This window comes from Urocampus carinirostris, chromosome 5 (assembly GCF_059441175.1).
Source record: "Urocampus carinirostris isolate Australia breed hairy pipefish chromosome 5, RoL_Ucar_1.0, whole genome shotgun sequence".
In the NCBI taxonomy this organism is placed as follows: Eukaryota; Metazoa; Chordata; class Actinopteri; order Syngnathiformes; family Syngnathidae; genus Urocampus; species Urocampus carinirostris.
Genome location: NC_142353.1, coordinates 22,318,145 through 22,330,407, shown reverse-complemented (window position 1 = coordinate 22,330,407; position 12,263 = coordinate 22,318,145). Strand labels below are relative to the sequence as shown.

Here is a 12,263-nt window from a genome sequence, read left to right as displayed (position 1 = left end):
ATCCGAATTGGTGCTTATACCAATTTCAACTGAAGTATCAGTTTTCTCTGCACGTTTATAAAAATGCTTGTTTTAAAAGGACATCTGAGGAAAGTACCGTATTTTCCGCACTATAAGGCGCACCTAAAAGCCTTTATTTTTTTCAAAAGCTGACCATGCGCCTTATAATACAGTGCGCCTTATTTATGGATTAACATTAAGTGCAAAGTCTTCCAACTAACTTGCAGCCGCCGACTCGATTTTCCCCCGAACGCCGAGTAGTACGTGGTGTATGCTGGGATTTATTTACCGGCGTTTCATTTACTAACCAATGTGTCAATCATCATTTGAATCGATCACTATTGGCTAAAGTTATTCTGAGGTCAAGGGGCGGATCCTTTTTATCATTTACAGGCTGGCATTGGCTTAAACGGCAAAACAAAGCCTGCAATTGGCCGAAAAAGATGAATGTGATTAGCATGTTAGGTGGAACTACGGCGGGGGAGGAAACAGTATTTTACTATTCTGTACTGTATTTGTAAATATTTTACTCTCCTGGATTTACTACTCTCACGGATATAAGAGGACATTGGCTTCACATTATTATGAACACAACGACTTCGGTGAGCTACTCCGGGTTTTGTATTATCCCTGTATCTTGTTTCAGACTGAACTCGATGTTTCTGTGATAAGCGGTGCAGATAATGGATGGAATTGAGTGTGTATTTTTTAAATTAAACTCAATTCCAAGTGTTTATTGTCATATGCACAGTAAAGTTGCGAGCGAAAAAGAAAATAGAAACTAAGGAATGGTTGGCATTTCTTGAATCCCAAGACTTTAACCTTCCGAATGATGGAACGATGCATTTGAGTGACATCGTACGGACACCGCATCCGCACGTGTTCTCGACACGTATTTGCGTCTTTGCAAGCTTTCGGAATGTTTAGGGGGTAATAAGTTTGACTGAACTATCTGACTGTTTTGTCCACGTTCCCATTGTAGTGCCTTATAATCCGGTGCGTCTTATGTATGTCAAAAATAGGACCAAAAACTATTTTTTCGGGGTGCGCCCTATAACCCGGTGCGCCTTATAGTGTGGAAAATACGGTAATAAGATTGAGAAGGTATCTATTATGGGAAGGGAAATTAATGTTTATTTACTACTGTTGGACCATTTTTTGGACTAAATTATTCAAAAAATAACACATCAAATTAAATCGAAATCGTGTTAAGTTTACGGCTACAAACTGTTCTGTAATTATTTTAATGAGGGTACAAAAGCCACAGTTTTTTTTTGTGTCCTGGCTGCCAGAAAGGTACTCTTACCTTATTAAATTTAAAATTTTCAATCATTTTTTGGACAGGCAGCAATTGAACTAGCCAAAGCTAGCTTGGCCCGAACCTCAAACTCATGGTTGGCAACAAATTGTGGATGAAAATACAGAATGTTATTTTTCAGCACAAACCACCCGGAAAATGCCAGTGAAACAACATTACGACATCAACTTGACACAGTTGGGCACAAGCACAACTTTTGACAAGAATTTCCTCTCCACTCTTGAAAACTTCTTGCAGATTTATGCATGTACATTAGTGACCATGCATGTTAGCTCTGGGATTGGCTGCCAACCAGTCCTGGGTGTCCCCTGCCCACTGCCTGATATTAGCTGGTATGGGTTCAAAATATTGATCCAAGATTCAGGCAAAGGGGTCTGTGGTCCAGTAAACTCAATCAGTGTAGGCAACTGTCCAGGAGTTTGTCATGCCAAATTTCTAATTTGTAAAGGCAACAGTAACAAAAAAGCTGAGACAAGAGCACTTGGGACATGACAAAGAAGGCAACGAAATAGCACAGAGCAAACGAGAGAGTGTTTAAATAGTGACCAGGGAGAGACGTGATAGGAGGGAAATGAGGACAAGTGACCACAGTTATGAAGAGGAACATTAAACTCAGAATTGAGTGCCCAAATATGGTATGGTAAGGAGACATATAATGGCGAAAAAGAGAAGGGGTGTATTGAGAGAGAACCTACAGACACTAGGAACCAGAGTGTAGGATTGTGAGAGTTTCATCAGAAGCTCCCTGCCCACAGAAGGTACAGTATGGATAACTCAAACTAAACTTCTGTGCTTGAACAATCAATGTAGCTCATGTTCACCGGCAGCCCAATATTTCATATCGCAAAAGTGGGAAAAGAACTTGCTGGCATGGTGCCTTAAATTATATTTATTCAGATCAGAATCTAATTTGCTGGTTACCGATTAGGCCAGCAGGTAGTGCTTATGGTTTCCCACCCAAAGTAATTCAACATAGTCTCATATTGTGTCTAGCGTTTATAATGAAGGAAGCAATACTCCAAAGATATTTTAATTTTAGCTTTAAATTTGCGATTTTTAAAGGTGGCCAGGGTGGTGGTGCTGGGGCGTTGCATTGTGTATCCCTTTTGTCACATCCCTCGTACCTTTTTCAGCCGAGGCAAAACCTGGCTGGGTTTTGCCATGTTTCCTGGCTGGGAAAACGAGGCTGTGGATTTTGGCCTTCTTGGTCGCCATTGTCCCCAGGGGGCCCAGGCCGGCGAGGCTTCACCTTCAAGCACTTGTGAAACAGGAGAGGGAAAGGTTTGTGCGCATCTGCTTTTAAAGAAGGATGAGGACACTGGGCGGGTCCCGTGCCCCGTGAGTTACTGTCGACGCTTTTCAAAATAAAGTTTTCCAACTGGTTGATTAGAATTATAATGATCATTATAATTGTTGATAATAGGCTAGATTTCATTAAGACACATAGTGAGCTAATTCCTACAGACCATTCATTTTTAATTACATATAAACACTTTGGGGTTTCAAATCTATATTATACCGCTGAAGAGTCTGGTGACTTCCTGTGAATGGATTGTTCTGAGGGAGGAGTGAGTTGGGGGCATCGTCCCTACAATTGAAAAACTTTTGCCGAATGAAGAAAGCTTGCTCATTGCAGTATGAGGATACATGAAATGCCTACATTGATGAGAAGCAGTACACACAACACCAACACACTTTTTGCAAGGGTGGGTTTATTTGGTGAGTTTGAATTTTCGATCACTTTGCACGTGGCTCAACGTGAAAATAATAACCGGTGGGTGTTGTAGTGAGTTGGCTCAGAGTTGCCGATGTGATGTTGGCGCCATGTTACGAGGACATCCAATTATTGCGCAGTGGATAAACGCTTATTATTTGTGTCAAATTTAGTATTGTTAGAACTGATATTATTGTTGCTTTTATTATTTATCCATTTTCCAGCCACTTATCCCAAGCCCTTCTCAGTGGGCAGTGGGCTGGGGATACCACGAACTGGTTGCCAGCTGATTGCAGGGTACACAGAGACAGACAACCATTAACTAACACACCCAATCATAGGGACAATTTTTGACTCACCAAACGACCTTTCATGCAGGTTCTTGGTACGTAGAAGGAAACTGGATAGCCTGGAAAAAACACTCACACGTGAAGAGAACATGCAAACTCCACAAAGGGAGGCAGGCAGCTGGAACTGAACCCAAGACCATTTAACGTGCTGACCAGTCAACCACTGTGTCGCCTAAATTATTGTTCTTCTTCTTTTTTTTTTTTTTTTAGAAACAAAGTACAAAAATGTTTAAGGGAGTCCTTATGGCTATGTAAATATTGTCAGATATTGAACTGGTCTGTGGTACCGAAAAGGTTGGGGACAATTGCTTTAAAATATCCCAAAACATTTCTGTTTTGCTTCTATGCTTGTGCATGCCTGGATGTGTGTGCGTTTTTGTGTGTAAAATGTAGGTTTGCGTGTACTTGTGCATTATTGTTCGCCCAATGCATCAGATAAAGATTGTTTGGATATATTGTTCATCCTTTTACGATGTGTCATTAATTTCTTGCTTTTTGACAATAATCTGATAAAAAAAAAAAAAAAAGGATACGGCTTTGTGCTGTTTGACCGCTGGTAGGTCCAGACAGTATCGGTATCGGTGCAGGGATAATGACACGCAGACGGAAAAAGCAAGGATTAGCGCACGGCTATGCTCGCTGTTATCGCTGATGGCGGTGCCAAGGCGGAATGGCGCATGGGCTTTGGTTCAACGGCCGAGGGCCAGGGATCTCAAAGTGGCTGGCAGGGTGCCCCGTGTTGCAGCTCATGGACCATGGCATTTTATAGGTCTGAATGTCAGGTCGTCCCACTGCATCTTTGTGGATTTACCAATGCCACCGCTAATCAATGGAGTTTTTTTTCATTGTTAGGTCGAGAAGCGACTATCTCTCCCTCGCTAACACTGAGCACTGGACTCACCCAAAAAGATGTATGCTGAGGCCTGTACTGTTTACCCTATACCATGTATATACCATGGACTGTTCACCAACCCATTCCACACAACTCACACAACATACAGAAAGGAGGTGGAGACGCTGACAACACTGTTTGAAGAAGAAACTCATACTGAACACTGTAAAGTCCAAGAAAGTTGTACTCCACTTTAGGGCATAAATGAGCCAGAGACAACCATTTTTGGATTATTTGGTTATTCTTTTCTGGAAATAGTAAAATACAATTTGTATATAATTGCACTTCGTAATGATGTACTTACCTCCATGAAAATTTAAAATGACACTATACTCCCGTGGTCGCCAACCGTTTTGAACCTGATATCTACATTCTTGTTACTGCGAAGGTCAACTAATTTCTATGGTGTTACAACGTTGTTACTACCAGGTTGTAATTATTACACAAAGGGTTACAACCAGCACAGTTAACTACTATTTAGACACTCAATAATTTCTAATGTCAGTTAGATATGTTTATATATTTGAACTATTGTTTATGTCAAGTTTACGGAACATGTGACCAATCAGGATGGAGACTAACGGAACGATTACAAAAACGAACAGTAAACGTTGCAGTAAATAAATGTGAGCCCTATATTTCTAGACGACAGCGCCAGGGCAACCCAACTGTATAGAATAGTGCCGGAATGCAACACAGACATGCGAAGTCAATCATTTCTAATGCCAGTGAGAAATTAAATTTCCTAGAAAATGACTCCAACCCATTTCTGGTGAGTTATTATTAGAATCAATCCACGGGCTACTCAGGTGTTCTTAAGAGGCTACATTTTCGTGTTGTTGCCATTAGTGGCTTCCATCGTAACAGACCTAATTGCACTCGCTTGTCATCATTCCTCGAGGATTAAAGGAAACTCCAGCGACCTGACAACATACCTGTCAACCTTGGCCAATTGCACCCCTAATTAATGATTCCATTTCCCATTTTTAAGCAATAATAAACCTTATAAACACAACGCAGCACCTTTTTACTAACAAGACAGACTTTATAGAATGGAAACAATGATCATATGTGTAAACAAGTTTATTGTATTTACCAAATAAATGCTTGATCGAGAATACCATTTGCTAATGTACCACGACAATTAAAGCAAACTACACTGATGACGTTGTTATTTGCTACCAGTGACCGTGACGATTCAAATTAGAACCAAATTGGGTCCAACGAGAACGGTCTAACAAAAATCGAGTTTTAAAAATTGTATTAAAAAAAAATCCCATAAAGAAATGATTGTATCGCACAATTTGAAATGATCAAAAAGCGATGTCAGTATGACTCAGATGATACAGAAAGAGAAATGTAGCGTTTTATATGAATACCTTCCAGTGCTGTTCAATTTGTATGTATAAATTGAGGACTTGATATGTGGAAGAAAAAGTTTAAATATCATGAGTACATAGTCAATATTCGTTAAATAACCATCACCCCACTTGTTTTGCTCCTTCCTGCTAGGTATTATATGAATAATATTGGCAAAAACATTGACAGATTTCTCCTCTAGAAGGGCATTATAAATGTTTTCAGACTTTACTGTTGGGTTTTGTATTTAGAGCACATGCTCTACCAAAATATTTTTTTCTGCCATGAAAACAAAATTAAAAAAATAGGCTTCACAATGGAGATAAAGCCACAGATTTTCAAATGTAGCAAAAAACTGGCGTTTTGTAGTCTGGAAGTTACTCTAGTTTGACGGCATGATTGTTGTTGTCACAGGTAAATTTGTCATTTGGTAAAATAGAGCATAACTCAGAAAAATTGGGGTCAAGTTAGAAGAGAAAAATTCAATTATTTGGTTAAATGACGACAAAATAAAATTAACCACAGATTGGCTTATCTGTAAGTGACTCAAAGTGCCTTTGATTGTAAAACGTTCCTAGTTTTGTTTTTTTCTTTCTAATGGGTTGCAATTGGAAAATGACTCAATATGGCAGAGGTCTCAAACTGGCTGCCTGGGGGACATTTACCGCCCTCCGGATGATAGTTTGTGGCCTCTGCCTTAATGAGAAAGTTAAGGTGACACTGTATATTATTTGACAACTAAACGTTGTAGTCTTCTGTCGTGCAACTAAAAATTAAAAAAGAAAGTCAAAAGCAAGAGTGAAAATTACAGAGACTCAAAGTGAACTTAAAGCACCAATATTCTTTTAGTTTTTGCCCACAAATTCGCCACGTTTTCGTTTGTTTAGCAAAATGGCAGAAAATTATGTCTCTTTCCGCTAGGTGAGGCTCATGTTTAGTAAAATATATAAAAGTATCTCAACCTACTTTTAAAAAAAAAATTCACAGCTATATGATAGTTCATGTATTTTTGCAAATTATTTAAATCTGTATTCTTTTTTTAATGAATGACAAACTTTTTACCACTAGGCTGCACTGAATAATACACTTTCCCTTTAAGTGAATCCCTAGCATATGTACAGTATTATGTACTCATTTATTAGTTTGATTTATTTTCATATGAATTCTCTCTCTCTCTCTCTCTCTCTCTCTCTCTCTCTCTCTCTCTCTCTCTCTCTCTCTCTCTCTCTCTCTCTCTCTCTCTCTCTCTCTCTCTCTCTATATATATATATATATATATATATATATATATATATATATATATATATATATATATATATTTATATATGTACAGTACATTTCAAAACAGTGGAACGTTTCTATCAGAACTTTTTTGTGGAAAACCCAATTTGGCCCAACCTCACCGAGCACTGGCAGCCCCAAAGTCATCCGAGTTTGAGACCCCGGGTCTACTTGTTGAATTAGTATGGATACTTGTCCTCAAAAATGAGAAAGCAACTTCAGTTGGTCCTTTCTGCTGGACTTCTGTTGCCTTACAAAACGGGAGCATTTTATTATTATTAATATTAGTTTACCGGTTTTGTTTTTTCCATTGTGTCTTCACAGGAACCAGCCCGTTGAATGTGATGTAAAATACCCAGAAAAACCTTTTGGTCTGACGTCCAGGTTAGCACGAGGCGCTGAAGCGACAGTAGCCGTGAGCGGTGCAAACATTTCAGTCGGTTGTGCCGCCACCTCCTACAAATGGTTGTAGGAAAGACAAAAACCGAAAGGAAAACCCTCGAAAATGATTCATGGCACAGTCACCGTGTATTGTGAATTTGCATGTGTTTGTGTGTAGTAGGAGGAGAATTACAACGATAACACCTACATTCTTTTAATAGCTTATTTTTTTCAAATCAAGGAAACATGACATATAAAAACAAACGTAAAAACACTACAAGTTCAACAATTTGTGAAGAAGACGTCACTATGTTAAGGTGTAAGGCACAAATTTACATGTGGGTTAAAAAAGAACACGTTTTTCTCGCTCCCTGGTTTCTTTCTTTACACGCAGCCAATCTGGAGCGACCTCGGTGATTCTCGCTCATGGACCCGCACAACACAGACGCACAACATTGCTGATGAGTTGAGTGAAAAGGGGAAATATTCATTTTAAATTAGGACGGTCTGTGACAAGTAAAAGTCAGTTGTGGCACACTGTAAATAAATATCTTCTGCTCTTCCAAAACTCATTAAGAAAAAGAATCTACTGGCTCCAGTTTAATGACTTTAAATATCATGTGTTTTTTTTTCCAATCACACTTGATTAATTCATATTCAAAAGATCTCTTCGCCCTCTTATTGGTGAGACTAAGAGTCCATCTGTTCCTCTTCAAAAGCACTTTGTAAAAAATAAATACAACAAACTATTAGTATTAACAGTCAGGTGTTGTTCAGTGAAACAGAAGGATTTTTCCCGCCCAGGCCCGTCCAGGCGGCGACTTGATTGCCGTAACACTTGGGAGGCTTTTCACAGTATTCCATCTCGTCTTTTCAGTCCACTGGGTCCGCTGGCCAATCACCTACTGTACACAAAAATACCCCAGCCGGCGCCTCTGTGCCCATATAAATCCGCTTTGTCCTCGTAGAGACTAGGAAAGACGCCGCTTCTCATTGCTACACAGATCAAACGGTTGGGGTCTGATCAGATTTTATTTACACGTTCGTATAAAAGAAAGTGTTTTCCTAGAAAAAAAAAACAGTGTTCCGTGACCAACTGTACTGTACAGCCAAACCAAGAACCGACCACATAGTCCATAGTGTCGAGTGTCCGGCAGACTATGTGCAACTATCACTGGACTTCACCTTTGTGGACAGCGAGACAACACACGGTTTGGGAGGGACGTCAGGCTTCGGGTGCTTCATTCCCCCGCGGGGCAGCGAACCGTAAGAGTTCATGGCTGTCGGCCGCGAGAGGGATACACCCTGCACCGTCATTTGTATGGAGTCCACCCGCTGGGGCGCAGGAGGTGGCGTCTCCATGCGATGGTTGAAGCTCTGGTGCCTTGCCAGATGGGAGGAGTTGGACGAGTTGGTGTTGTGCTTTTTGAGGCCGGACATGCCCGAGCCTGAGGATGCAGAGCTCTTCCGGAGACCGTAGACGGACGAGTGCACCTCCAGGCGTTTGCCCATCTGCGGCACCGCCGGGGGTACGGCAAGTGAGGCCTCCCGTTGGGGCACACGGGGTGGAACAGATCCCTCTGGTTCAACCCTGATATGGCTGCGGTGGGGGTTCTTGATTGTTTTGTACTCCAGGGTGGCGCCTTGGTCGTCCATGAGGCCTAGGCCAAGGTCGCTGGGGTGCGTCTGCTCCACGTACTCGTGCTGGTAGGATGGCTGCAGGTGGGGGGGTAGCTGGTGCTGGTGCTGCGGCAGAGGCAGAACTACCACGCTAGGGATGTGCCCTGGAGACGCCCTCAACGGCAGGTCCGAGATGACGGGTGAGCCTATGGGTGGCATGTCCTTGGTGCAGGCATTGATCAGGTTCTGGTTCCGCTCCCATTCGCGACTCCCACGGCTGGGCTTCCGGCGCGGCTGCAACGGGGTAGACTCTGGCGTGGGAAGAGCGGTGAGGTCCAGGTGGTGCTGGTCGGCTTTGATGAGCATCTTGCCATTTGCTGTCAGTCGCCCATTGTGCATCAGCGGAGCCAGGATGGCCTCTGGCCGGCCGTCTTTGGCCTGTGTCTCGAAAAGCCCAGTTAGTTTGGTCACGCTGTTCATAGAGCCACGGCGCGAGTGCAGGTGTTGGTTGTCCTTATCCTTGCGGCATGGCAGGTCCAAGTCTCTTCGCCGGTGGTCGCAAACGCAGTAAACGATAATGCCGGAAAAGATGGCGCCCATGGCGAAGGCCAGGATGACAGCGATAGCCAACATAGTAACAGGAACCAAGTGGTCACGACCCTTCTGGTAGCTCTCGCGGATAACACCTGAAACAGAGGAGGTTTATATGTAACATCCAAAACACAACTGAAGATACATCTGATTGCAATCCTGGTATTACCCACTCACAAACAACTTCACTTATTTCTCAGCAAAATTACCCCAATTCTAGATCATCTGGTGTTTTTACATTAGGCAATGGTTTCAGCATACATGTCTACTTTTTGACATTAAAGAATGGTACAGTTAACCCTCGCTGTAGTGCGGTTTACTTTTTGCAGTTTCAATAGTTTGTGGATTTTTTTTTCGTTCTGTAGCACAAAAATGCTAACACAGAGGCAAGGTGCTGAGGGCTTTGTGTTTCGTGTTAGGTGGCCGTGACTGTTAGTGTGTTTAGTAGCTCGATACGTTGAGATTTGTTTTTTAATTAAACCAGACTGAGGAAAGTCAGAAGAGTGCAAAGAAATGCTGACCACCAGGAGACAGGTAGGAGACCAAGGCGGTGTCGGGAGAGGAAGCAACATCTGAACTACAGATCTGGCCTACTGTGACTGGGCTAAGTAAAAACTCTCCCAAGCCACCCTGCCGGCCCTATATCTTACCAACGTCAAATCAATTCAAATCAAATCAAATTGATTTTCAATGCACTTTTCAGGAAATAAATTGCAACTCAAAGTGCTGTATAAAAGCATTCATTTGTGTACAACAAGACAATAAAATCACTGCCTCCCTCCCCACCCAACAACCCGAAACACCTCATTCACAGACACACACAATGGTTCAAATACAATACAATTACCCAATTACCCATGAAACAGGTGACCTGGAGCTACAACTTGTGGAAAACGGCTACATTTGGGAGTCTTGTATTTTAATCATCACGGAGCCCTGGCTCAGCCCGAAGATCTTTTACACTGAAAGGTGAAGCCTCCCAATTTAGTTGTGGAGTACTATTGTATCATGAGTGTTAAGGACAAAGTCTTGACAAGAAAAAAGCAACTGTAGGCTAAAATACTAATCGAGTCAAGATTATTTTTATTGTAGTTCGGATTTAAAAAAAGGGGTAGATTTTTAGAAAACAAATGTAGACGTTTTTAACGGGAGCAAACCACTCGTCTGATGCATGAAACAGTATTGTCGGTGAGTACGGCTTCAGAATGGAGATAATAACAAATGACTTATTGTCCTTTAAACAGAAGTGGGTAGAGTAGCCAAAATATTTAGATAGATAGATAGATAGATAGATAGATAGATAGACACTTTATTCATCCCCGAAGGGAAATTCACATTTCCTCAAGTAAAAGTACCGTTACTTCAGAATAATATTCCTCAAGTAGAAGTAAAAGTAGTCATCCAAATACTTGCTTGAATAAAAGTAAAAAAGTACTTGATGAAAAAGTTACTCAAGTACTAAGTGACTGTAGCAAAGTCGTAGTTATTGATTTTTTAAAAACAACCAATAAAGTAATCAAATGATCAAAGTCCATCCAATTAGCAAAAAAATACATTTAATTTTAAAGTAGATTAGAATAATCAAAGTAAATTCACGTGATTTATTAATAAAAAAAAACGTATAAATCAAATCAATGAATTAAGCGCATGTAGCATGTAGCACTGGCGTGTAGTCTCTGTCAAATTCTATATGCCTTAGTGGAGACAGACGCGTACTTGCGTGGACGGGATTTATTCATTAAGAAGTAACGACTTTATTGTTGCCTAATGTAGCGGGTTTTTTTTCTTCAAATATTTACTCAAGTGAAAGTAAAAGTACAGTTCAGAGATTTAAAAATACTCCTAGAAGTACAAATGTTCCCAAAACGTACTCAAGTAAATGTAAATGAGTAAATGTACTCTGTTACTCCCACCTCTGCCTTTAACCCATTTTGACAGTAGTGCATTGGCGCTTTTCTGCCACAGCCAGGAGGGCACTGTAGTGCATTTTTATCATTGAGAACAGGAGAGTCTCTTATTTCCCCCCCAAATATTTTGGGTCTATTTCCCAATGAAATGCCTGACAGTAATCAAGTGGAACTATTGTGGTCCTCGTCAAAGGTCACCCAATTGTTGGGACCTTTTTTTTACGAAGATGTTGTAGTCGACGACTTTATATCCACCTTGAGAATAAATATAATTACAACTTGATTTCAATGTTAAAATGGCAAAATTGTGTCTTTGAGCTGAAGTAAATAGGCTCTATTTTATTTGCAAAATGCTATTATATTCATTCTGAAAAACACTCTATTTGTAAAACCACAGTTGACTGACAGGAAAAACGAACACCAGAAGGCAATCATAGCTTATATAGATTTTATTCAACCACCAAACTTCATTGGGTAGGTTTACAACAATTGTACAGACGCTCCCCCTACTTACGACTGTTCGAGTTACGAAAAACGGTAGATATTTTATTATTATTATTATTATTATTATATCAAAAATATTATAATTGGACATTGCTGTAAGTTAGATTTTGTATTGTGTGCACCTTTTTTCGAGTACAGGACAGAACGGCAGTGCTTTTTTCCGCCGCTACCGGTGTGTGGCGCTGTGAGAGGTACCTCAGCATCCAACCCAAAGAAGAAATCTGCTTCCTCTTCCTAGTTCGTGTGTAAACATACTGGTTTGTATCTCCAGCGCGCTAAGAACTTTGACATTTTTATTGTTTAATATCTCGTGCATCCATTCAATATGGTTGGTGTAAAGTGTAAA

The 12,263-nt window shown here is 40.8% G+C and overlaps 1 protein-coding gene across 3 annotated transcripts in view; it reads right to left on the bottom strand.

The window, feature by feature from the left end:
* Window positions 1–7,495: 7,495 nt before the first annotated feature.
* Window positions 7,496–12,263, bottom strand: part of sema6a (sema domain, transmembrane domain (TM), and cytoplasmic domain, (semaphorin) 6A) — a 210,991-nt gene continuing 206,223 nt past the window's right edge. For all 3 annotated transcript variants that reach the window (XM_088336168.1, XM_088336169.1, XM_088336170.1), the window contains one exon: window positions 7,496–9,601. In XM_088336168.1, coding sequence (XP_088192294.1) covers window positions 8,454–9,601 — 1,148 coding nt within the window. In that variant the 3' untranslated portion in view covers window positions 7,496–8,453. The remainder of the gene's footprint in view (window positions 9,602–12,263) is intronic.